This window comes from Monodon monoceros, unplaced genomic scaffold (genome assembly GCF_005190385.1).
Source record: "Monodon monoceros isolate NGI ecotype Baffin Bay Population unplaced genomic scaffold, NGI_Narwhal_1 Super_Scaffold_4, whole genome shotgun sequence".
NCBI lineage: Eukaryota > Metazoa > Chordata > Mammalia > Artiodactyla > Monodontidae > Monodon > Monodon monoceros.
In genome coordinates, this window is record NW_021703781.1 from 47,008,126 (window position 1) to 47,035,322 (window position 27,197).

The 27,197-nt window shown below is 40.8% G+C and overlaps 1 protein-coding gene across 3 annotated transcripts in view; it reads right to left on the reverse strand.

The window, feature by feature from the left end:
- Positions 1-832: 832 nt before the first annotated feature.
- Positions 833-27,197, reverse strand: part of HTR7 (5-hydroxytryptamine receptor 7) — a 92,721-nt gene continuing 66,356 nt past the window's right edge. Inside the window, exons 2-3 of one of the 3 annotated variants that reach the window (XM_029244565.1) lie at positions 10,238-10,996; positions 833-2,413 (exon numbers count right to left, since the gene is read on the reverse strand). In XM_029244565.1, coding sequence (XP_029100398.1) covers positions 2,371-2,413; positions 10,238-10,996 — 802 coding nt within the window. In that variant the 3' untranslated portion in view covers positions 833-2,370. Of the gene's footprint in view, positions 2,414-3,001; positions 3,534-10,232; positions 10,997-27,197 lie in introns of those variants that run through there. The other 2 variants (XM_029244566.1, XM_029244564.1) reach the window with 2 other exon arrangements.

Consider the following 27,197-nt stretch of genomic DNA (forward strand, 5'->3'; position numbering starts at 1 on the left):
AATGTTTACCTCAGTGATCTTCCCAATTCTTAGTTAAAACAAAAGCTGTACCTTTGGCACAAATTATATCATAGGTGAAATAGCATAAATTGTTTGACATTTTTTCTCATTCTCTCTCAATTTCTACCTTTTCCTTTCCTTTGGCTGCCATACATGGAAAGCACAGTGTCCAATGTCCAGCCTCTGTAGCCAGAATGAAGCAGAGTTCAAGGATCAGGCGTTCAAGTCAGGCAGGATAAAGAGCCAATATGAAAATCTAAGGTCCTAATAAAAAGAATTAAACACATATGAAAACCTGCATCAACCCAATTAACCATAATGTCCTGTCTTAAACTACAGGAAAGAAACATGTCGTTCCCTACAAACCGCTACAGCACTTACTATACTATATGGTGACAAGCTGAGAAATGTCTGCCTTCTGATGGCAAATTCCTCAAAAGGAAGGACTTACTTTACCCATTCTGGTTCCCTCGATGTCCACAGTGCTGAATGTAGCAGGAACCCAATAAATGCTCATTAATCAAATCAAGGAGTCACTATTTTTTTTTAAAAGTTACAAAATGGATGCAATTAATTACAGAACTGTCTTAACTACCTGTTAGGATTGTAGCAGATATATAAAGTTTGCCCTTCTGTTATTCCACGTAGAGCGACATTTATAACATCAGACCTTCAATTAAAAGTCATTTAAGTTGCTTTATTACAGCTACAAATAAACTTTATTTGATGTAATGTAATAAAACATTTTCAAATTTAACAACATTTATCTGATGAGAAACAATCATTTAAATTATGAATATAATTATTTACAGTTACTTTAGCAAATCTGCGGTTCAGGAATTTGTACAAGCTTTGTTGGAAAGGACAGTGCCCACCTCCCCTTTCAGAAAGGCAGACCCTTCCCCGTGTGTTGTAAGAAGCAATGTCAGTGAAAGTTGGAAGAAATCCACCATCCACGTTGGAACTCCACATTATCCTGTGAGAGAACAGCTATATATATTATAGGAAAATAATATTCTCTTTCAGTTCTCTTTTGTCACATGAAGGTTGGTATTCATTTTGTCCCCTTAGAGGTACTCTTCTCTGATATACTGTCTTTCTGTCTCCCTAGCTCATACATATTACACAGAACCATTTAAAAAATATACACTATCTACAAAGGGATCTTTTCTGTTTCCTGACCTGCCCTGAATGTCTGCCACTTCGGGGAGAGGGAGAGGAGAAGAACAGAATTGCCCAGGCGCACATTTAAGATACAGAGAACAGAAAAACCAATCCTCCAGAAGGAACAGAATGGTACTCTGGAGGGCTCCTAACACTGGCCCAGGTGACCCCCGGTGCACACAGTTTAATAAAACGCTGCTCAATGAGAATTAACATGTGGATGTTCCATCTCCAGAAGCGTCACAGTCTTCCATGGAAACCCCATTATTCCCATACTTCCTCCCCCAATCCTCACAGTTAGGGACCAGCCTGTGGGCCCACTGCGCCCAGGTGTAAACAACAGTCACAAGTTCTGTGCCAACAATCATGTTACTATATGGTGTGGTGAGGTAGCCCCCGCTCTTCATCCAGGGAAAACTCCTCACAGGAGGAATTGCCCTCACCTCTCAGGATCCCCCAGAAGAAGAGCAAGCGCGAGAAAAAGCTTTATCCAGGTTTTATTTACTACTCTCTCCATCCTGAGATGTTCCTGAGTTAACACCATAATGAGAGAAGCGAGTTAACAAAGAAAGTACACTGGTGGGGACGTCACAGGGACCCTGCAAAAAAGCCAAACTGTTTGACAGAAGCTGAACAGACACTGTTCTGGGAGATCATTTGTAGTAGCTGATGACGGGGTTCTGTTTTCTAACGTGGACATGCAACGTATTCATCACTATGCTTACCGCAGTTTGCTGGGGAAAACACCCTTCTGTCCCACAACAAAATACATCTGTCTCAAAAACAAAAACAAAAACAAAAATACATCTGTCTCATACATGATTCCTGAATATTCACCACAAGGCCTAGACTCAGAAGCATGGGAAGCGTGCATGGGAACTTTCTTCACTTGCACGGACTTGGACAGAAGCAAAGCACCAGAAACTGTTTCCTTTCTGGCACTCGGTTCTGTGCGCGTGCTTACTGCTGAGCTGATTGGGCTGTTTTCACCTGCACACGATAGCAGTGATCCACAGGAAAAAAAGGAGAGGTCGCCATCCCCCTCATAATATACTTTGAACAGCAGGTATACTTTGCTGGTCACATTTTAGCCATCCCAAGAAAGGACAGAAGCCTCATTCCATTCCGAAGTCTCGGCAAATGATTTCGTTCTGTTTCCACCTCTGTCTTGCCTTGTTTATTTCATCTCCATTATTCTGCTTTTGATCATGAATCATGACTTTTTTTTCTACAGTAGTCAGAGTTTTGTCTATAAAGAGAAAGAGAGAGAGAGAGAGAGAGAGAGAGAAAAAGGAGGCAAGAAAATGATTTAGCAGAACTGTAAATGTGAGTTTTCATTTTGTGGTGGGTGGATTTAATTTTTACTGCATTCAGTAATTTGAATTATTTGTGGTTTCTAAGGGGTTATGAGCATCTAAGGGGAAAGAAAAAGTGCTATGGCTCTTTTCATACATTTCATAGCTTCTATAAGTTGCCAGGGCCTTAATATATTTGCAAATCAGCTCCAGATAACCCTTTAGAAATTCACTTTTATAATATAGCTTTAGCCCAAAATGGCTCTACTCTCAATAATCCTTGCAAAATACTGCTGCACTTGCCATACTTGAAAATAATAATGTTGACTACAGTGCGAGTATTCTCCCCGTCAAACCTAGGAGGGTGCGCTATAGTAAACCCTGTGTGCAGAGACTGGGAAACCCCACCTCCCTGACTTCCTTCCTCCTAGATTCACAGAAGTGCCATGAGTCATGGAGAAGTTTTGGCCAACAGCTGAGGAAGTCTCTTTCTCCTTAGTGTAGAGCCACAGTCCCTTTAGATACACACTCTCCTACCTCTGTACGATCACAGGACTCAACTTACCGAACTATATCCATGTGCATGAGAGCCAGGTCTTAGAGGGTCCAGGGCCTCTGCCTTCCCATCCCATTGAAAGTGCCCCTCTCACTTGGCTGTCAAGACTTGTCGGATGGGTTTCCCTGGTGACAGGATCAGTTTCTCCATAAGACACCATCTCTCGCTTTGTGCCTTACCCCACGTGATGGTGCCTGAGGAGAAGCACTGCTCTTCAGCTCAGACCCGTGGCTCCAGGCTGCTGGGTATGTAGGCGCAGGCACTGGGAAAAGGCTGTGTCCCCAGTGGGGCTCCACACTTATTCTTAGCCTGGGGCCTCTGCCTCTTGTCCCATAGAGGAGACTGCACTTCCTCTGCAGCTCACAACGGCTCGTGAACTTTACTGAATCTCTCCCGACTCCAGCACCATCTCTGAAGTCCCCCTTTCCTCACCACCCACCTGCTAGTCAACTTCCAAATGTCCAGACATCCTTGGCCTCTTTTCTAGTCTCAATGCCACCCTCCTCGTGCAGGCCCTCCTGACAGGAGACCTCACTTTTACATTGGTCTCCAATCCTTTCTCCTGCTGTGAACCCCTATTTACACTGCATACCTTGTCTCACTCCAGCTCAAAAACCTTCCTCTCTCCCCACACCCACTTTGCCTACCTGCCCTCCAAGCTGACCCCAATTTACTCAGTTTCCAGGTCCTGCTGAAGACATACCCCAGGTTCTTTATGTACCTCCATCCATTTCTGTGTCCCTCTGTCCATACTGTCCCCTCTGCTTTGAGTAGTCCCAAACCCACCTCCACCCCTGCCATCCCTTAATCCTACTCTTTATTTAGGACCCACCCCAAATATCACCTCCTTCATGATTTCCACCATGGATATCTTCTTTCTAAGACATGCCCCCGAGGCTTATTTTTCTCGTAGGTATGTTTGTACTGCTTCATTTTATTTTGTGCTATGTGTATTTACTGTCTACTAAGAAAACAAACAAACAAAAATATTAGAAAAAGCAAGAGAGGTCAATTGCATGCATTTCCTACTTTAAAGAGGCTGCGAAGTTAAAATGTAGGCAACTACAAAGCATGATGTGAACAAGCTATTATTAGTACTAATTGATGATTTAATAAAAATAAAGAGCTGAATTCCAGCTAGTTAATGATGAGGAAAATACCACTCTGGGGAAAGAAAATCTATGAAACAGCCAAATTTTTGTTTGTTTCTGTCTTTAAGACAACATCCCACCACAGATAACCAGGTGCTTGATGCTTCTTCCTAATTTCCACTGGCACCCGTTTCATCTTTTTTTTTTTAATCACTGGTTTCTGTAAAGAAAAGGTAGAATCACCCTGAACTCCAAAGCTTCAGTACAAACCAGGGAGCAGCATACTGACAGAATTCATGGCAGGAACTCAAGGTTATTCCACTAGAACTGCAATTGACAGGGATTATAAGAGGCTCATTGACGAAAAGAAGGGAGAAGGGAAGGCAGAGCTACTTCAAAACAATTTCATGAAATTCTTTTATATGGAAGTATTTTAGAAACTGCTATTCAATATTGTTCACAGTAATGGTGTCAAAGAACAAAAGTCATCTAAATGTGACACTTAAAAGCCATTTATGGTGATTCAAAGCAAATCCATAAATAAAGCCATCAATTTTTTTTTTAAATCCCTGCTTCTATCACATTATCACATTTGGTTTTATATTACCAGTATTTGAATACTTGTGAAAAGGTGACAAAGACTGTAATTTAGACTAGTGAATTACAATTACCAGTGAAGTATTTATAGCCTTTTCCCTCTATTCACTCCCTACCCAAGGAAGACTCCTCAGTGCCTGCCAGACTCCTGAGCCTCTCACTATGTTGATCAAGAAAATGGGGAAATATTTGGAAGTAGCAATACACAATCCAGTAGACTGTTTTTACAGGAAAAGAGGAAAACTATTATATCGGAGAAAAAATAGAGCCAAGAAGGTGGAATTAGGGACAAAAGTAAAAGAGACTAGAACCCAAGCAGCCAGAGGGGAAGAAAAGAGCTAGAGAGATTGGAGGGAGCAGCCCGGAGTCTCTAGGTTGGCCAAGAAGTGTGAGCGCTAGAGAGATAGGGTGGGGGGACAAAGGGTTCTAAGGTTTGCTGTGAGCTATGGACTGGATGCCACATTATTCTTCCAGAGACTCCAGTAGAGTTAGGATTGCTTGGGGTTATCCAGCTGGTGTTTACCTGAATGCAGCTGTGCAGAGCATGGACCATGGTGGGAGTTCTGGTTACTAGTCTTTTACCAGCCACCACCACATCTACAGCCACCCAGCCCACTGGACTGTGAGCTTCCAGAGGCAAGGATTGTCACTTATTCATCCTTATATCCCAGACATTCCTGGCGCCACGCCTTGTACACAAGAAGCCCTCAAATGTTTCTGGAGAAAACAAGCCAATGAAGAGATGCCTTACTTCCAGCCTCTAGCTTCTAATTCATTCCACATGATGCCACTAAATCAGTCTCCATGGCTTTGGTGATTCCATTTTCCTACTTGCAGAGATTCAGTTGATGGCTTCCTTCTGCCCACACTAGGGTTTCTCAACCTTAGCACTATGGACGTATGGGGCTTGGTGATTCTTTGGTCTGGGGGCTGCCTGTGTAAGCCGGGATGTTTAGGAACGTCCTCAGCCTCTACCCACCAGATGCCAGGAGGTCTTCCCCTCCCCCAGTTGTGACAACCAAAATGTCTCCAGACATTGTCAAATGTCCCCTGGGGGCAAAATCACCCCAGGTTGAGAACCACTTATCTACACTAAAAATCCCAAATTTCTGGGGCTGGAATGGAAGATCCTTCATAATTTAATTTATTCGGCCTTTCCGTTATGATCTCTAAATCTCCCCTACAACAATGCTTAGCTTTGGGCAGCCTGTCCTTTGCGTAAGGTCCCACACTGACGCCTCTATAGCAAATGTCTCCTTCATGTGGAATGCCATCTCTAGTCTCCTTTAGTTATAAACGCTTTAACTTTCATAGATGTACTCGAGCCCATATCCTTCCGGAAGTCTTCTCTGATCAGTTAGGGAAATCACTGAGTTACTTTCCTCTCTTTTGAATCCTATAGCTTTTCCTGTCTCCACTTTTCCTGTGTTCTCAACACAAAAAGAGTGAATGAGCATGTGCGTGTTTATGTACAGTCTGTGCAATAGAAATACATGCACTAAGGCAGGAAAGACATCATTTGTTTTCTGTATCCTCCTCAATGCCTGACACAGTTATAAACAAGAATTTAAAAAGGAGTCCTCCCACATTGGAACTGAAAAGAAAGCAGCCTGGTATAGAATTTTTTAAATAGCAGCTATTCCAACTCTCTAATTAGAAACTTCCTAGACTTAATAAATAGTTAGGCCATTCATCCCAAATGATTTTAACATTCCATAATTATAAATAAGATCAATAATTATAAATTCAAACAGAGAGATGTAATGAGGACACAGTCATTTTCTGAGGCCAGGGGAGAGCAAACTATGACCCGTGGGCCAAACCCAGCTGGCTACTTGTTTTTGTAAATAAAGTTTTATTGGTACACCACCATACTCATTTGGTTACTTGTGTCTGGGACTGCTTGCTCACTACAAAGCCAGAAATAAGTAGTTTCAGTGGAGACCGTATGGCTAGCAAAGCCTAAAATATTTACCATCTGGCCCTTCACAGTAAAAGTTTGCTGAGCCCTGTCTTAGATTGACAGGAAAGTAATACCCAAGACTCCGCATTAGCTAAAGACACAGAGGCAAATATCCTTGGATGTTATGTTGGCTGATTTACTTTCATAAAAGTCATAGTATTGTGGAAGTTAAAAGTACATTTAAACACAGACGTCCTGTGCTCAGATTCAGCTCCACATGGATGGCTGAAAAAATTATTTGACCTCCCCAACAGAACGGAGATGAAGGAACCCACCTCTCATAAAGTCATAAGGATTAAGTGACATAATTCACATGGAGTGCTCAGCGTAATACGTGAGAGTGAATCATCAATATATGTGGGTGACTATTATTTCAAACTGGAGAGCCTGCTTGTGTGACATTTGAAAATTAGCGTTTTGTAAACTATCTGAATTATGTGTGAATTATTAGCTTAAATAATCAATAAAATTATTCTCAAGTTCTTTGACTGTATAGGAAGAAAACCAACAGAGTGGTGTTTCCTAGTTCAGGATTTCAATGGTTCTCTCCTAGTTTCTATACTGGCTACTTAACTGGACCCCCGGCCACCAGTCTTTCTATTTTATCTGCCCTTCCCACTGCTGTCAGGGAGACTCTCTTCAAACGCACCTTTCAGCATGTTACCCCTGGGAACTGAAACCAACATGCTTTTCAGCTCCTGTGCTAAACAACTCTGGGGCCAGGCAAAATCACCCAGTACTTGTTCCAGGAAATAGTTGTTTCCAAAAGATAAGACTGTGCACCAACTAAACAAGCTTACTCAAACAAGACTTACTGATAGTTTGCTCATTAATACTGGCATCGAGGTGCCTGGATGGGAGGGGAGTTTGGGGTGAGAATGGATACATGTATATGTATGGCTGAGTCCCTTTGCTGTGCACCCGAAACTATCACAGCATTGTTAATCGGCTATACTCCAATATAAAATAAAAAGTTAAAAAAAAAAAAAAGGCCCTCACTTAGTTACACCCACCAATCCAAAGCTATCATGTCATAATCCCTGCCCAGTCCTTACTAGCTCCCTACCTTAACATGACCCAGCCCAAGCTCTAAAACTCTATCAATATCCTTTGCTTATTCCCTCCATCTGAGAAGCTATCAAGTCTCTGTCAAGGAGGTGTCCTCCTAAAGCTACAGTAAGTCTAATAAACTTAACTTACTTCTATTAACAAGTTTTTTCTAAATGTCTTCTTAGAGAGCTGATGGCTAAAATCCCCAGCTCAAAACATTCAATAGCTCTGCACTCCTACAGACTCAAGTCATTTGACAAGTAGTGTTGCATAATAGCTTAGAGCACATGCATTGGAGTGATTCATACCATACCCACCACTTAGGGGCTATGTGATCTGAGGTAAGTTACTTTACGTTCCTGAGCCTCAGTTATTCTTCTGAAAATTGGGGATGCCAGAAGCACCTACTTTACAGGTAGAACGATGTACACCATGACAGCATGTAGTAGGTGTTCAATAATTGTTAGAAATTATTACTTTTATTATCTAGTACAGTGTCAGGCACTGTACTAGATTCTGCAAACAGAAATTTGACTAAGACGTAGCTCCTTCCCTGAAGGAATTTAGAATCTGGTCCTGGTGAACAAACACTAGTGGTCAATTCAGTAAGAATCTTATAGGCCTGGAAAGATCCCTGGGGATATAGGTTGCTCATTGCATATATTCTGAAACCTAAGATTGTATTCTTTCTTAAAAAAAAAAACTCTAATTTTTTACTGCGAACAATTTCATGTGTACCAAAGAGTGTATATAATAGAAGTAAAAATAAATACCTGTGAAGCTATTTCACAGCTCAAGAATTAGCATATCTGTAGTCTTACAACTTTGAGTTCCTAGGACAGGAAATGATGATCTCTGGTTTCCCTTATCCATATTAAGGAGATGTTTCTGCCTCCTTCATCCTGGTGATGAGTTAGAGAACAAGCTGAGTTCCTTGAGGTTTTCAGTCATTTGGGGTGTATCCTAGGTTGGGAGCCCCTAGAGTCTACTGTAATCCATGAGGGCACCTTGGGACCCTGTTCCCCTGAGACAGCTGAGAGCACAGAGGTCTCCCTGGCCATCTTGATCACAAATAAGGCTAGTATATGGAGAGTATACAGAGGCAAGACTCACATGATGTGGGATCTAGACCCAGTGGTAACACTAATCACTGTGGGATATCTCACTTGCCAGGACTCAGTTACCTCTTCTGTCAAATGAAGGGATTGGGCAAGATGACTGAGGAGGTCCCTCTAAGCTACCACCATCCATGGTTCTCTGGTCTATTCCAGAGAACCATGTTCAGTGAAGAGGGATAACTCTTCTCTCACATCCAACACTGATCTAATCTCTCTCTCACCAGCACCTTCTATTTCCTCAATCCAGTTTCTTCCCCTCAGCTTTCAAACATGAAGATGTCTCCTCTACCTCAAATTTAAAACAAGGTCTTCACTGGACCTGCCAACTTTGCTATATTGTCTCCTTCCTTCTTTACAGTGCCAAATTCAGTCATATGTGTGTTACATGTAAAACCCATTTCCTTATCACCACTGGCCCTTTGTGGTCCTTTTCTGGATCCCAATGCCCACTGTAATTGCTTCTTGGAAAGCTACTAGTGCTTCCCAGACAAACTCAGCAACTCTCTATCAATTCCCAACTCCTAAAGATGGGTAGTACTTTCTAAAAGCTCTGTAGTTTTCAAGACTTTGCTCCATCCTGGCATCTCCCCACACGAACCATTCCATACTGCCCCAGACTACTCGGGCCCTTCTCCCACCCTCCTCGTGCAGGCCCTCCTGACAGGAGACCTCTCTTTTACATCGGTCTCCTACCCACTTCCCTTCTGCTATTGTGAACCCCTATTTATACGGCATACCTTGTCTCACTCCAGCTCAAAAACCTTCAGCTCTCCCCACACCCACTTTGCCTACCTGCCCTCCAAGCTGACCCCAATCTACCCAGCTTCCAGGTCCTGCTGAAGACACACCCCAGATTCTTTATGCACCTCCATCCAGTTTTGTGTCCCTCTGTTCATGCTGTCCCCTCTGCTTTGAGCAGCCCCAAACCCACCTCCACCCCTGCCATCCCTTAATCCTACTCTCTATTCAAGACCCACCCCAAATATCACCTCCTTCATGATTTCCACCAGTGAAGGACGAGGTCATCAAAACAGTTTTACTGGATCTAAGAGTAATAGCAACTAAAATGATAATGTTACAAGAATCAGAGCTATAAGGACCTAAATAACATCCAATTTATGGAGAAAGGATAAAAAACATCACCTTCCTTGTCAGCACTGACATCAATTGCAATTCATCAGCGAATCAGTCTCTTCTTCCAATCCAACTAAAAACCTATCTTTGGCTTTTGGAATTCTATTGGGTGGAAGACTGGAGTCTACAGTATTCTAAATGCAAATCTGATACGCTTAGTAGAAAATAAGCTTGCTACTCATTCTGGAAGCTTTCTACGATGTGCTTCCAAAAGGAGTCCCATATAAGGGTTGGGGGGGTAGAAGGAAAACAGTGATAAATGACCTTACAGCACAAGCTCAGGTCTCTCAGGCCTCTCGGCAAGCTTCAGGGCCTCGTGCATGCCTGCAGCCGAGAGCTTCCGGTTAATATTCCGGTACTGGCACTGGAGCAGGCTGCGGTAGGTGGTCCTCAGGTCCCGGTTGAAGAAGGCATATATAAAGGGGTTAATGAGAGAGTTTGCATAGCCCAGCCACAGAAATGTCCTCTCCACCCACAGCGGGATGCAACTGCACGCGGTGCCACAGATGAAGGGTCTGGCCGTCGAGAGGAGGAAAAACGGCAGCCAGCACACACTGAAGGCCCCGACGATGATCCCCAAGGTGGTGGCTGCTTTCTGTTCCCTCTTAAAGATGGAGATGTTTTTCCGTTCATGTTTGAGGAGTCTCGAAAGGTTTGCACACTCCTCCACCTCCTTCTGGAGCTTCACCATGCCGTTCAGGGAGACGACGCTGTCGGGCTCCTCGGGGCGCGGGAAGCCGGGGAACTTGTGTTTGGCGGCGCTCTTCCTGGCGGCCTTGTAAATCTGGTAGTACATGAAAAGCATGACGGACATGGGGATATAAAATGCCACTGCGGTGGAGTAGATCGTGTAGCCAAAATCCTGGCTGATCAAGCACACCTTGTCATCATTTACGTTCTGAGCCCAGCCGAAGAGTGGTGGTAAAGTGATGGAGGCGGACAGAAGCCAGACAGAGAGGATCATCTTGGCCATGCACTTCCCGTTCTGTCTCACGGGGTACGTCAGCGGCCTCGTGATCCCAAGGTACCTGGGAGAGAAATGGAAAGAGAACACGTGACTGCCGTGATCACAGCAGATCAGCTGGGGAGTACCACCAGCCAGGGACTAGGCTGTGTACCTAGTAGCTCTCTTCTTCACACAGCCCTTCCAGGTAGGCATCATTATTCCCATTTCATAGAAAGGTAAACTAAGACTCTGAGAGGTTACCTATTTTTTTCCAGGTCACACAGTCAGCCAAAGGCACTGCCAGCATGTCCATGCTCTTTTCATACCTTGTAGCTTCTCACAGACTGTGTAGTCAATGAACTATAGATTCAACATATGCCTCCCCCCCACCATGATCACTGCCACTGAAATCAGCCAGGAACAAAATGTCAGGCCTGATGGGATGTTGTGATGCATCCTCGTGAGTTAGCCAAGCTCTACCACACTCGGATATTACACACCCACTGATCTCCTCTGTTGTCTTAATTCAGGCCAGCTCTGAATTCATTTTCAGTTCCCCTTTGCACTGAAATGAAAGCACTTCTTTAAGATCAGAGAGAGCTGTGAGATATTTAGGAAATCCTAGGGTTTTGGAATGGAAAGTAGCAAGTGATCATTTTTTTATCCCCAGAAAATTCTCACGCAAGAGTTATGTCCGAGGAACAATCTATAAAACGAAAGCAGCCTGCCTCGTCTCTCCAGTTCTAAGGAGGATCACAAGGAAGGGCATAATTCTGAAAAATATTAGGCAAATTCTGTGCTTAGTTCTATATAGAGAATAGATATTTCTCTGTCTCTGTTATCAAGGATTTATAACGCAAAAGAGACTCAGCAAACAGAGAAAACACAGTTGGCAAGATGGTCTGTCAAATGCTTGGTACTTTTCCGCTTTCCAAATTTGTTTTCTCCTCTGTACTTAATAGTCTTAGCTTCTATTTGAGAGAGGATTCAAAGAGCACGTGAGAAGCTAAGATAGGTAAAAGCTGGCCATTTTGTTGGTTTTCTACTTCATTTATGTACATAAAAGATACACTCGTGAAACATGAAAAGTTATTTTATGAAAGTAGGTCACTTGGTGGTTTGGAATTTGAAAAATAATTATTTTTGTGATAGAAATAGCCTCACATGTTATGTTTGAATTATTTCACAAAAGTCACAAATCATGCTTTCACAATGAAAATTAGCATCAATGCAACACTTACAAGGCAAAATTGAAATACAGTAAAAAATGAATAAGCCAGATTTGCTTATACAGTGAGAATATTCATTCCATCCTTCAACAAATATCAATAGAGTTCCTTCTATATGCCAGATGCCGTTTTAAATGTTGGGAATATGGCAGTGAACAAAAGAAACAAAAATCGTGAATGCAGGCACATGGGGAGATCATGCAGGGGGTGAATGGGAGGACTGAGCCTCGTGGTAATGTTGAAGGGACTTCTGATCCCTCCTCCCAAGGATGCAGGGGTTAGTGGTACCAGTTCTTCATTTCACCTCTGCCTTCCCTTGTCCTTGATAAAGCTGACTCACAAGCACTATCTCTAGGTTTTTCAGCTGTAACTAGGATTATGTTTTGGTTCCTGGATAGAATGAAGGACGAGAAAGAGGGAGGTTCTCCTGAGAACTCAAGAATAAGAGCTGAAAAGGAAGGGAAAAGAGAAAAGGAAGTGGGAAGGAGGGAGCAAGGGAAGAAGAGGGGAAAGATAGAGAGAAGGGAAGTGTGAAGTAGCCTCGACCTTATGTAGAATTGCCAAATTATCTGAGTTTTAAGCTATGGGGAAAAAAAAAATTTAAGAAAAAAAAAAAAAAAGGTAGATGAGGAAAGCCCTGAAGAAAGGTGTTAGAACTGGCTGCACGCTCACAATTAAGCTCATCCCTGCCCTGAGGCTGAATGCAGAGTTTCCACCAAAAAAAAAATCTCCCCTTCTTTGCTTTGGTTCAGGAGCTCTCTCCAAGTTTTTCCTGCTGGAACTCCTTTGCAAACCTCCCTTTTTGGACCTAATCCTTGCTCTCTATCAACTCCTGTGAATGGAGCCTTTGGGCTCCTTCCCAGATTCCCCAGGCAGCCTTTGCCAGGGCTTGGACTTTGATTATTTTCTCCCTTTGCCTGTAGCCACAGGCATAAACTGCTTGTTCCCAAGCCTGGACCTGGCTTCCAGGATATTGTACCAACCCAGGTTGGAGGTCCAATGACAGTGATTAGTCCATATAGTTTCCCAGGTGGCCACCAGATGGCACTGTCAGACCATCTTACATCTACTTACTGGGGGGGTGGGATGGTAGGTAGGTAGAGCAATACTGTAGGTGTTTGTTGGAAGGAGGGAGAAGGAGGATTACTCATGACAAGAAAATAAATTATATTGTATTGGGGGGGTCATACAAAAAATTAGCAAGCCTGGAACTCACAACCTGGTAAACTCCAATTCTTGAGGAAGTCAGTTCCGTTTTCCCTTCCATCCTTCACATTTTCATTACTTAAATAGGGACTTATATCTTCAGGCTTACTTAAATCTAGCCTCTCTCCTGCTCACATAAGTAATATCAAATCTACAAAGATTAATCCTGAGAGATTAATTAATTGAGTATCAAATGACATCTCAGAGTATTAAATAATCTCATAAGAACGACATACTTATTCATCCTAATATATTTAGTCTGACTTACATTACATTTCAGTGATGAGGACTCAGTCCTTCCTGGATATACAAATTATATTCCATAAACTTCCCTATTTTAGGCTCCATTCTCTAACAGCCTCAAGTAATGTCTTACAGTAAAGGGAATTATATTTTCTTCTTTAGTCTCCTGGATACCACCTGGGACTTTTAAAGGCTAAAATCAACCAAAAGATGATCAGAAAAAAAATATGAGTGCTCATTAAAGTGTCTGGAAATAAAACAAATACACAAAAGTCAACAACTTTCTAAAAAAGGATTAACAATCAGAAAATATCATGGAAGAAAATAATTTCATTCACAGCAACAATCAAAAAATTAAAATATCTAGAAAAATCTTTTTAAATGACCAAGGCCTATACGAAGAAAACATAAAATGATACCGAGAGACCTAAGGGAATGCCTGAATCCATGAGAAAAAAATTTTTTAATAAGAATATCTAGTATTACAAAAGTGCCAATTTTCCCTTAATTAATATAAAAATATATATAACTCTAGCTGAAAATCTTAGCATTTCTTTTGTTAGTTCGACCTAATGATTTTTAAGTTCATCAAGTAAATAAGCAAAAATAGACAAAATCTGAAAAAGATGAAAAATGAAGGGATGCTTATAAAAAAAAGTATAAAGCCACAGAAATAAAAATTCAATAATAATTATTCAGAAATAGACAGATCAATAGAACAAAATAGATCCCAGAAGTATATTCAAATATGTAAGGGAATTTAATATCAGAAAGCAAGTCATTTTAAATCAGAGTAAAAGATTAGATATTCATGAAGTCTGACAACTGGCTAGCAATTGGGGTAAAAATAAATCTGAATTATCTTTCTCCTTATTCAAAAATAAATCCCAGATGGATCAAAGATGATCATGTAAAAAAATTAAACCCTAAGACTACTATGAGGAAATATAGGTATTTCTGCAGTCCGGCCAAAGATCATTGCTAACCATGATACAGAAGCTTGAAACTGTCAAATGATGCATCGATAAATTTTTGACAAAAATTTTATTAAATAAATAAATGACATTTAGTTTAATTTAAAAATCACTACATACAGAATTAAGTCAAATGACAAACTTGCAGTCCAAATAACAATATCTCAACATTCACAGATCTCTTACAAGTGAGTAAGAAAAAGACAACCATCTCAACAAAAATAGTGAAGCAATTAAACAAAAAAGAATATCCAATAAGCACTCAGAAATATGTACAACTTCATTAATAATTAAAGATATACAAATTTTAAAATAAGGACAAGTGCTCTATCATTTTGCTGACAGGAGTTTCAACTGAAGTAACAGTTCTGGAGGGCAGTTTGGTAATTAATATACATTAACATTTGCCCTTTGGCTCAGTCAGGTTTCTAGGAATTTGTCCTGGGAATACAATTGTACAGGTGCAAAATGATTAACGTGCAAGGAAGGATGTTAACTGAACATATAATAGAGGAGAAAAGAGATGCAATCTAAATATCTATCAGCAGATTAAAGTATAGTGGTGCGTGTATATATCATGTAACCATTAAAAATTATGATGTATATATCTATTTACTGATATGAAAACAACCCAACCAAAAGTAGATAGAAAACAATGACTAGCCCTAAAGGACAAGTAACAGAGTATCATATATTCTATTAATCTGTTTATGTAAAACTAGGTGTTTGTATGAGTGTGTGTGCATGTATATATACTGAGATGTCTCGGAAAATATCCACCAAAATATTAATAGCAATTTTATCTGAGTTGTAGAGATTTGATTAGTTTACAATTTTTTCTCTTTGCTTTTTTATGCATAATTTTTTAACTGTATATAATTTTTAAAAAGCCATTTTAATTCTAAGAACAAAATGAAAGGTTTAAGAGAATTCTTAAGTCCTAAGTCACGTAAGTGATTTTGGCAACACAGATGATCTGGTGCATAAAATCTGTAAGAAGCTGATAATTAATCTTAGTTTTATTCGATTAGATTTTCAAAAGTGTTTTATTACATTCACAAGTTCACACAAAGAAAACAGAACTCACTGGCATTTAAAATCCCATAATTACTACATAAAGTAATATTGGTATTCAGGGAAGTGTTTGTCCAAATTACAAATTCATTCTCCCCAATCTTGGATAGTATAAACCTGACCTTTCGGGGCGGGGTGGGGGGAAGCAACCTAGATTGATTCTAAATATTCCCTAATATGCATGGTTAACATTTGTCACACTAGCATTTTATGCTCACTGTTAATTAGAAAGTGCTGTGCTTATAAAGCCTTCAGAATTTTACTTTAAAATGCATACAAATGTGAAAGTACAGTAAATCTCAGAGACAAAGGCACCAAAGTATTATATAATTGAAAAATGTATGCAGCTCACATTAGGGGTTCCATTATAGTGGGGGTTTAGAGAAAAAGAGGATTAGGGAGTTAAAATACACGTGGAGAGGGATTGGAAAGCAGATTAACTCACTGCCTGTCTTCTATCCTAACTGTATAGAAATTATAGATAGTGGTTCTTTAATTAAATGGCCTCTCCTGAGTTTTGTTGCTATAGAATAATACTTTATAGGGTAAAGGAAACTGGGTAGAATTACTCTGTAATACAGTGTTTGGGGAATGTTAGGCTTAAAAAAGGTTTGCACACTTAGAATCTCTCTTCCATGAGACCTCCTCCCTTACAGTAGGTGAAAGTCACTGCAAGCTCCAGCCTACATCAGTGGTTCCCGAAATTATCAGATTATCAGACTCACCAAGAATCTTCTGAAACATACAGACTCTGGGGCCACCATCCACAGATTCTCTTTCGAGGTCTGGAGACTCAGGGTTCTGTATTTAGGACTGATGATTCTGGTTCTTTACCCCATGCACTTTTAGGGTAACTTTCCTTCATTCAATTACAAAGACTTTACACTTATTGTATGAAGGACTTTACTTTTACTTTTCATATTTCATCTTAATGGTGTGCTTCCAGTTTGGCCTAACAAAATTGTCACAAATCATATTTCCAATATCTCAGTTATGAGTTCTAGCTTTCAGAACTGTGCTAAATGCAAATGAGGTAAGTATGGTTTTTGTCTTCATCAAGTTGTAGATTTGTTTAAATGTGTAATACACAGTAGGGTTTCATAAACCTTTCTGACAATAAGAAATAAGAATATTTTTACAACAAGAAATACATTTCCCACAGTTGCAATATACATATTTATGTATACAAATAAGAAATTGATATACATATGGGTGTAAATCTATGAAGGTATATAGATACAGATGCATATATTTATACATATGAAACTGAAACAAAGTTTCATATGTATAAATATATACCATACTTACCAGGACAACTTGCAATTCACTCTCTTCTACTGCATGCTATTCTACTTCAGGTTTTATAAATGCTGGTCTTAATGCACTAATTTGATTTCATGACCCAATAATGGAGCATGACCCAAAGTTTGAAAATTACTGGGCTTCAATAAACACATGGAAAGGTATTAAACATCATGAGTCATGAGGGAAATGCAAATTAAAAACACACTGAGATAATACCAACATACATCAGACTGGTTAAAATTTTAAATAATGATGATGGTGACAATAATAGTAAGAATAATAAATTATAATGCCAAGTGTTTTGTGAAGATACGTAGCAACTGTAATTGTCATGCACTGCTGGTGGGAGTGTAACCTGATGTAACTTTGGGAAACCATTTCTTAACACCTACTAAAGCTGAAAAAAAAAAAGAACAATACATATATATTTTTTTCTGTGACCCAGCAATTCTTCTACGTATACAACGAACATTCATCAGAATACATGTATAAGAATGTTCAAAGCAGTGCTAATGGTAATAACCCCAAATAAAACCAACCCATTCTACAAGAATAAAATAAGTACAATTCTGCAACGGTTGAATGGGTACATAAATTGTGGTACGTTTACACAGCAAATTCTATAAAATAACAAGAATGAACCAACTACTGCATCAACATGGGTGACTCTCACAAACATAACACTGAGCTAAAGAAGCCAAAGCCAAAAGAGAACACAATGTCCCAAAAGAGGCAAAACTAACCTATGGTGATAGAAGCCAGAAGAGTCGTTGCCTTGAGGGGAGGGGGCATGTTCTGGAAATGTTCTGTTTCTTTATCTGGGTGTGTACATAGGTATGTTCACTTTGTAGAAGTTAAGTGAGCTGTGCAGTTAGGACTTGTGTAGTGTTCAGAATATATATAATTAAAGTTAATTTTTAAAATAAAAAACACCATGGACTTAACATATGCCATTGAACTGGATGTTGACCTGTTCTCTAAAACTTTTTATTTTTATTGGAGTGTAGCTGATTTACAATGTTGTGTTAGTTTCAGCTGCACAGTAAAGCGAATCAGTTATGCATACACATATATCCACTCTTTTTTAGATTATTTTTCCATATAGGTCATTACAGAGTATTGAGTAGAGTTCCCCGTGCTATACGGTAGATCCTTATAAGTTATCTATTTCATCACCCGGATACCAAAACCAGACAAAGATACCACAAAAAAAGAAAATTACAGGTCAATATCACTGATGAACATTGAAGCAAAAATCCTCAACAAAGTGCTAGCAAACGGAACCCAACAACACATTAAAAGGATCATACAGCATGATCAAGTGGCATAAAACTATTTTCAAAATGGGGTTCCACTATACTTTTAAACCATTTTCATCAGTGTGTCCAAGCTGTAACTATAGTTAAAACCAGTAAACAATCTAAAATCCCTATTCTGACCTCAGTACTGAGGAAGAGAAGTGGGCAGAGGAGCGGGGACAAAAAAGTAACAAAATTCAACAAAATTTGGAAAGCATAACAAAAGCTTCCTCTTTGAAAAAGTAAATTATGAAACAAGAAATGAGCTTTTCCCTTTAGGGAGAGAATCAGAATTAATTAAAATAAAGCAAATCGCTTTTAAAATATTCATATATTGTTGCTACCTAATTAATTACCACAATTTAGTGACTTGACACCAATCCTGTAGGTGTCCTCACAGTTCTGTAGGTCAAAAGTCTGGACACAGCACAACTGAGTTCTCTACTCATGGTCTCACCAGGCTGAAATCAAGGTGTTGGCCAGGGCTGAGGTGTCACATGAGGCTCAGAGTACTCTTCCAAGCACATGTGTTTGTTGGCAGAATTCATTTTCCTGTAGCTACAGAACTCACAGAGGTTACCACCTTCAAGCATCGGCTGCAGTTCTCAACCTCTCTGATCTTTAGACCCTCTTTGAAAAGCATCACCTGATTAGATCAGGCCCATTGACATTCAAGGGGAAGGAAGTATACAGAGCATGCACACTCGGGAAGGGGAATCTCGGGGCCATCTTAGAACTCTGCCTACCACAGACACTTGGTCATAAGAGAAGCTAAGGAGACAGAAAATATCCCACCAAGGGAGCTCAGCAAAGACCTATTTGCTACCTACTCAAATTGAGACAAGCCTTCCAGTGAGACTAATGTTGTCTGCACTCTATCATAAGGCAATGGTTTTTCTGCTGAATTTTTCTGTCATTTAATGCAAAAACATAAGGGTCCTCTTACTGTCCACTTGGTTTTTTAGTCACCTATTACATAAAACTCTTTATGTCTATTAAAAACTACCAAAGCAGTGTTTTTAGGTAATTACAGAAAGTCATGAAAATGAACAATATAGGAGATCACTAGTGACCCCTACATTATGCCTGGTGTTAATCACTGCAGTTGTATCTGAACTTACAACAGACCCTGAATTTTCCCACCACAGAATTTTTCCACTCAGAGAAACAGAGAAGTGGCAAGGCAAAGAATGAGCCCCAAACTTACCAACAACAATAAAACAAAGGAATGGGGCTTCCCTGGTGGCGCAGTGGTTGAGAGTCCGCCTACCGATGCAGAGGACACGGGTTCGTGCCCCGGTCCGGGAAGATCCCACATGCCGCGGAGCGGCTGGGCCCGTGGGCCATGGCCGCTGAGCCTGCGCTTCCGGAGCCTCTGCTCCGCAACGGGAGAGGCCACAACAGTGAGAGGCCCGTGTACCGCAAAAAAAACAAAAACAAAAACAAAGGAATGGCATAAAAGCTTAGCTAAAAAGTTCAAAGATTACAGGAAGGGAAAAATATATATATATATATTTTTTTCTGTTGTATGATTGTACTAAGGGGCTTCTAATCCCACGTCACCCCCAGGAGCAGTACTGAAGAAAGAGGGTAGGTGAATAAAATCCTTAAAATTCGGACTAGTACCCTCTTATTTGGAAAGAAGCAAACTGAGGTGGTAAGAAGCCAGCCTGAAAAAATGTAATGAAAAACCATCGTGAACAGAAGCCCCAACATGCCATTTCAGCAAAGGTAAGAAGGGCCACCAGAATTTGCTGTCTTTTAGGACACTGGGCTGAACCGGGATACACCAAGGTCCACAAGGGGTAACCCTCAGCTCAGTGGAAAGTACTCCGGTACAGGACATTGAATGAGAATTCAGAAAAAAGAACAGCCCTCCATTAAAGGCTACAGTCAGCTGCAGTGAAGTCTACTCCCTTCCCTTCCTCCAGCCCTGCACCTTCAGGCTATGGAGAAGTAGATACAATAAACGGTAGTCTAAAGAATAAAATTAACCGATATCAAATAGGGCTGAATATCAAGAAGAAGTCAACCACACTATGTCAGAACAAACATTAAGCTTTATATAACCCATGAATGAGCAAGATGGGGAAAAATGATATAGTAACTATACCAACATGCTACAAAAATAACCCTGGTGGAAGAAGCAACTGAATATGCCTAAGACTGTTGAAGAACAAAGTTCAAAAAGAAAACACAACCCTCAGAAGAGAAGCAGTTTTCCTACAAATACTTTTCACTGTGAAGGAGCTGAACAAGTATATGTTATCACTACAGTAGAGGCTCAAAGATGAGGTGTTAAAACAACAGAACAAGACACAAAAAGGGACTGTAGGGACTTCCCTGGTGGCGCAGTGGTTAAAAATCCGCCTGCTAATGCAGGAGTCACAAGTTTGAGCCCTGGTCCTGGTCCGGGAAGATCCCACAGGCCGTGGAGCAACGAAGCCTGCGAGCCACAATTACTGAAGCCCACGCGCCTAGAGCCTGTTGTCAGCAGCAAGAGAAGCCATCACAGTGAGAGGCCCGCACACCACAGCAAAGAGTAGCCTCTGCTCTCTGCAACTAGAGAAAACCCGCTTGCGGTGACAAAGAGCCAATGCAGCCAAACATAAATAAATAAAATAAATTTAAAAAAAAAGGGGACTGTAGAGTTAAGGAAATAAACTGAGGCCAAAACACCACCAGTGCAGATTTAATAGATAAATTAGAAGCAGCGTGGAATAGAACAGACACACCTGAAAAGCAAATCAATGGCATGAAGTAAAGGCTTGAGGTAATAACAATCAATAAAACACAGAGGGAAAAATGCATTCAAGCAATTAAAAAGGAGATAACAGTCATACAGAGAGAATGCAACGTAAACATCACTGGTGTTCCCAAAGAAACGAAAGAACCCGACAAACATAAACAACAAAATTGAAAACAGAGGTGCAGAGGTAAACAGAGGTACAATACATAAAAAGGATACTTTCCTTAATGAACGAGCTGAATGTTATGATCCAAGGGACACATAACATAGTGGGGGAAAAAATGACAGAATTATTATCAACGAGATCTATCCAGGTAAAGTCACTGAACTTCAGAACGTGGAAAGACGTACGCAGACATCTGAAATGAAAAAAGAAATCGAGGAATATGAAAGGGGGGAAAAAATCAAGCTGGCTCTCAACAGCATCAATCCGTAACGGGACAAGCTTTAAAAAAGTCTAGAAAGCTGTGAGTGTACAATAACATTACACCTGCTATTTAAGGTTATGAAATCAACAAGGAGACTTTCTCAAACATGAAAGAATTTGGGGGGATATAGTGCCCTTTATGGGTTTATCCCTTTTGGGGGTGGGGGGAAACCAAAATTCATCCAACCAAAAGATGAATCAAATTGAAGAATTTAGAACCATGATTCTAAACCAAGGTTATCACTGAACCTGTTTAAATGTAGAAACTAACACCTGTGGGAATGATATTAGAAAAACAGAATGTAAATTTCACAAAGTAACAACAATATAAACCACAAGAATCAGGAGCTGAGGGAAACAGCGTAGGATACAGCGTTAGAATTCTAACCATGTCAACTTTCACAGTGGGGAACAATTGATACTGTCTAAAATTTTAATATATAGTTTATGTAAATCCAATTTCTCACTGGTTTTCATATTTTCCCCATGACCTTCATACAATCTTTTAGGAACTACCAGCTCTAAAATTAGTAGCTCTTACTTGAAGTTCTTCCTTCTTTTTCATTTTTCTTCTTTTAAATTCAAGTAAACTCAGTTTCAATATTTCATGAAAATAACATGTATAGTGTGATCTCATTCTTATAAGTTTTTATCTATCAACTTTCTATCTACCTGCCTGTAGAGTCAGCCAACCAGACAGCCAAGCCATCCTTCTAAGTGGACATAAGCACAAAGAGACAACTAAAATGATGCTCACCAAATGTTATCATAGTTTTTTTCTCCGCACAGGGAATTTAGATGATTTGTGGTTTTATTTGTGTTTTTTACAATTGCTTGAAATTTTTATAATGAGCACATTTAATTTTCACAAAAATTAAATTATTTCTCTAAAATATAGCAAGGCCTTTTTAAAAATAATGATTTCAACCAGTCATTTAACTCACCTGCCAGTTGGTTCCTTACAAATCTCTCCATGAACTCGGCAAGTTTGGAATTAACTGTTAATTTAACCGTATTCAATCCCTCAGAAAATTTTGCAAATTATCTGTGCTCTCTGAATTCTCACTAACTTCTTGGATTGCAAAGTAAATTGGGAGAGAAAGCCACTTCTAAGCATCCTAACAATATAATCTCCTAATGAGATGCGGTGGACTAAAGATGGCTGTGTATTCTTTGTCCCCTCTCTCTTTGAGAGGTAAACTCTTCCCCTCTCCTTTATTCTAAACTCACCTTGTGACTTATCTTTACCAACAGAGAGTGGGGCAAGTGATACTGTGTAACTTCTGAGGCTGAGCCTTAAGAGATCTGCAGCTTCCACCTTCACTGCTTGGAGAACTCCCCCTTAGGAGTCCACCATGCTGTGAGGAAGCCCAAGCTAACCCTGTTAAGAAAGACAGTGCCACGTGGGGGAGCACTGGGGAGTCAGACATATAAATGAAGCCTTCTTGGACCTTCCAGTCCAGCCTAGATACCAGCTGAGTGCAGCCAAGTGAGTAATCCCACATGATGCCTTTTGGAGTCAACAAACCACCCACATGCACTCTGCCCAAGTTCCTGACCCAGGAAATTAGGAGCAATAATAAATAAAGTTACAGTGTGGTTTATGAGGCAACAGTAGATAATTGAGACAGCGGTAACAATGCCTTATTCTCCTAACTAGCACGTGACCTTAGAAATTGGATTCGCTGTCAAGTCCTTCACCACACCACTAGGAATGAGTCTGTCCAACCCTACTGTTTTAACTTGACACCTGCATCCTCTAAAAAGTGAGCCACAAACACTAGTGTTTGAAGCAACTCTAAAATCCATTCCATGCCTACACTGGGACTTTGACTCCATCTTGACTGATTAATTTATTCATTCAAAGACTATTATCTGCAGTACACCAGGTACTGCTTTAAGGACTGGGGAGATACGGTAGTGAATGAAACAGACAAAAATCTATGAAGCTGACAAACTGGTGTGGGGCGGAGAGAAAACTCATAAATAAATAAGTAAAAGCATATAGTAGGGTCAGATAATTATGAGTGCAATGGAGGAAAATAAGGCAGGGGAGGGGACTAGGGAGTTCAGGGTGGGGTTGGGGGCAAGCTGCAACACAGATTTGCATTGTGATCACAACCTCGAAGCCCTTTCACCTCTACCTGCCAGGCTAGGTGTCTGGACCTCAGCTTTTCCTTGAAATTTGAGATTGGCATGTCCCTTTGGGTTGAAGATCCCCGTTATCTCAAGCAGGAGATTCCTACACAAGTTTTATTCAACAGAATCTAAACCTTCCCCGTGCAAGGACGTATTTAAAGAACACTGACTGTGGGCCTGTGCTTTCTTCCCTCCTCTAAGGCCCAGCTTCTAAATTATTTCTCTTCCTCTCTCTCTAACTTTCCAAGTCTACAGGTTTATTCTGTTCCACCTACAGGTATAAATGTATGGGTGGGTGCATGTGTTTCTACTGTGTGTCTATATTATATTCCATTCAATCCTCCATAGTTCTCATTCCTTTTCACCCCAGTTTTATGGAACACCTTGTCTATCTCAGCTGCTTTTATTTCCTACCCACCCACTTCCTTCTGATTCTCCCAATAATCTGGTTTCCACCCCCATCACTCAAAAGCATTTTACTATAAAAGGTTACCTCCCTTTTAGTCAATTCTAATTGTTTTTTTCTCATTTCTAACTTTTTTTGTTGTTGTTGTTTTGGTTTTTTTTTTTGTGGTACGCAGGCCTCTCACTGCTGTGGCCTCTCCCGCTGCGGAGCACAGGCTCCGGACGCACAGGCTCCGGACGCGCAGGCTCAGCGGCCATGGCTCACGGGCCCAGCTGCTCTGCGGCATGTAGGATCCTCCCAGACCGGGGCACGAACCCATGTCCCCTGCATCGGCAGGCGGACTCTCAACCACTGCGCCACCAGGGAAGCCCTCTCATTTCTGATAAGGCTCGACTTCTGTCCTCCCTGAAGTGTGATTGCAGACTGCCCAGTCTTTCTCAAAATGCTCTCCACCCTCAACTTCTGTGGCACTGCCTTGCCCCCTTCCTTATCTTAGGCTGCATGGACAGGTACCATCTCTGGAGTGGCTAGATGATAGTTAACCTCAAGAGACAATGAAAACAATCTAAACCTTGCACTGGGCAGATCTGGTTTGAATTCTAGCTCTGTCCCTTTAACTAGCTAAAGTATTCTGAAAAAGATCCTCAACGTTCCTGAGCTTTCTCTGCCTCACACATAAAGCAACAGGAAAAGAATATCTATCTTGTGATTCACTACGATGATTACATGAGAACATGTATGTAACTAAAGCTTTTGCCCCACTGTCTACCTAACAGCCACTCAAAATATATAGCTGACTTCCTTTCCTCCGAACCCCCTTTTAAAGAAAGGAATGGGCAAATAAAACTGGAACCTGAGTCGATCCAATAAGAGAGTAAGAGGGCTGTAATACAAAGCATCTGAGAAAGGAAGTAAGACTAGAGGGGAGTTATCTCTACATACAACAGAGTATAGCAGCACACAGTAGGCGTTTGTAGAATTCACTGGTGTGATTGCTGGCTGGATCTGAATTGGTGAAGTGGCAGTACGAATGGTGAAAAGAAGACAGAAGCAAGAGATAATGTTGAAACAGAGTAAACAGAACTTGAAAATGGTTTAGTAAGGATGACGGATAGGGATAAAGATAAAGGAGGAATTGAAGAAGCTCATCTGTTTTCAAGCCAGGATGACAGGGAAGATGGTGGGCCAGTATCTGAAGTAAGCAGTTCTCAATCCACTGTAATCCACCTTTCACCCAAGAGGCCTCTGAGATGGATCTCGCTGGGATGACTGATGCCCTCTCTAGACCCCGCGGACACTTCTCCATCCTCATCATACCCGATAGCTCTGCAGCTCTCAGTATACACTCACTGCCTCCTTCTGGAAACTCTTTCCTTGGTCCAATATTGCCACACTCTCCCAGTTTTCCCACCCCTCTGCCCACTCTTGCCCAGTCTTCTTTGCTGCCTTGTCCTTCCCTAGCAGGCCTTGATGTTTTGGAATTCCTCAAGGCTGCGTCCCAACCCCACTTTTCTTCTATTTCTAATTTCCTAGCTGTCCTCCACAATTACCAGTGCTTCAAAAACCTCTATTGGCTGGTGATCCCAAAATTTGAATCCCTAGCCCAGACCTCCCCTTGGAGCCCCGGACTGACAAATCCAACTGCCTCCTTCGCGTGTCTACTTTGCTATCTCTGAAATATTTTATTCACTCCTTTGTTCAACAGACTTCTATTAAACACCTTGTATGGGTCTGGCCCCATCTCGACATGTGCAAACGTATCATCATCTCCACCAACTGAGCCTTCGTCTATTCCCCTGATTCGTGAATCCATCTAAGGGTGTGGTCCAGAAACCTGGGAGTCACCCTTGACTCCTCCTCTTTCATCATTCCCCTCCCCGTTATCGACACAGCCCTGCCTGTTTTACCTCCTCAGTGCCTCTAAAACCTACCCGCTTCTGTCTGTCTCCACTGCTACCACTCTAGAATCACTCTCTCTCCAGGGATCACCACAACAGCCTCTAAATCGGCCCTCCATATCTCTTCTCCTCCTTCCTAATCCATTCGCTTCATGCATCCAGGGTGATATTTTCTTTTTAAATTTTTTAATGTTAACTTATTTCATTGGATAAGTAACATCTTCACATACTTCAACATTTTACATATAATTAGGTGTATATTGAGAAGTCTTACTTCAAATCCTATTTCCATCCTCGTATATGTATCACTTTTATTAGAATCCTGTGCACTCCTCCAGCTTTTCTTTGTACAAAGGCAAGCAAATAGAAATACGTGTTCACGTCCGCTTTCTTACACGTGAGACAGCATACTGGACACACTATTTTGCATTTTTCACCTAACAATATATCCTGGAGATACTTTTACACTAGTGCATTGAGAGTTCCCTCATGCTTTTTCAGAGCCGCATAGCATTCCATTGCAAGGCTTAGTCATCGTTTATTTATCCAGTAATCCAGAAATAATAGGATAAATAAATTCAACTGGTATCAACAACATTTTTACCTATGCCACCCACCAGTCAAGGACATCCACACTTCAGATGCAAACACCCAGACATATAAAGGATGAAACAATTCCAACATCTTGGTGATATGAACCCTAAAACTTAGGGGCCACCTGTCCTTCAGTTGGCCTTTGAAGAAAAGGAAGGATGTGGTTGGCAAAGGCTGGTGTTCAGCCACTCAAGGTCCCACTGACACACAGCACAGAATTGACGTTTCTTCCCATTATCTGGAGCCCAGGGCCCAGTTCACAAAAATCCTGCAACGGCTGAAGGTGTGTGTCCTTGAGCCATCCTTGCAGAAAAGACAAGAAGGCAAGTTTCCTTAATGTACCCCAAGTTGCTGCACCATTTGAATCTGAACATCATTTTACTCCTGCGTTAAGAATATCATGCATAGCAGTCTAAATTCATCGATATTCAAGTTATTAAAAAGCACAGAAAAATATGGCATATATAGCTTTGGGAAAGACACATGTCTCTCTATTTAATATTTTGAAAACACCATTTCCCCTTAAATGAATTGTATGGAAAGTTACAAATGAAATTTACTCTATACTCTTTTCTATTCATTATTGTTGATAATTAATTTGCCCATTTCCATGAATCTTCCCCCAAAGCAATCAACTAGCAAGTATATTTAATCTTCAAAAGCATATTATGTATGCATATGAATACATAATTCCAACATATTTTCTTTCTGAACTCAATTGCTTATCTGACCTAGGCCCAT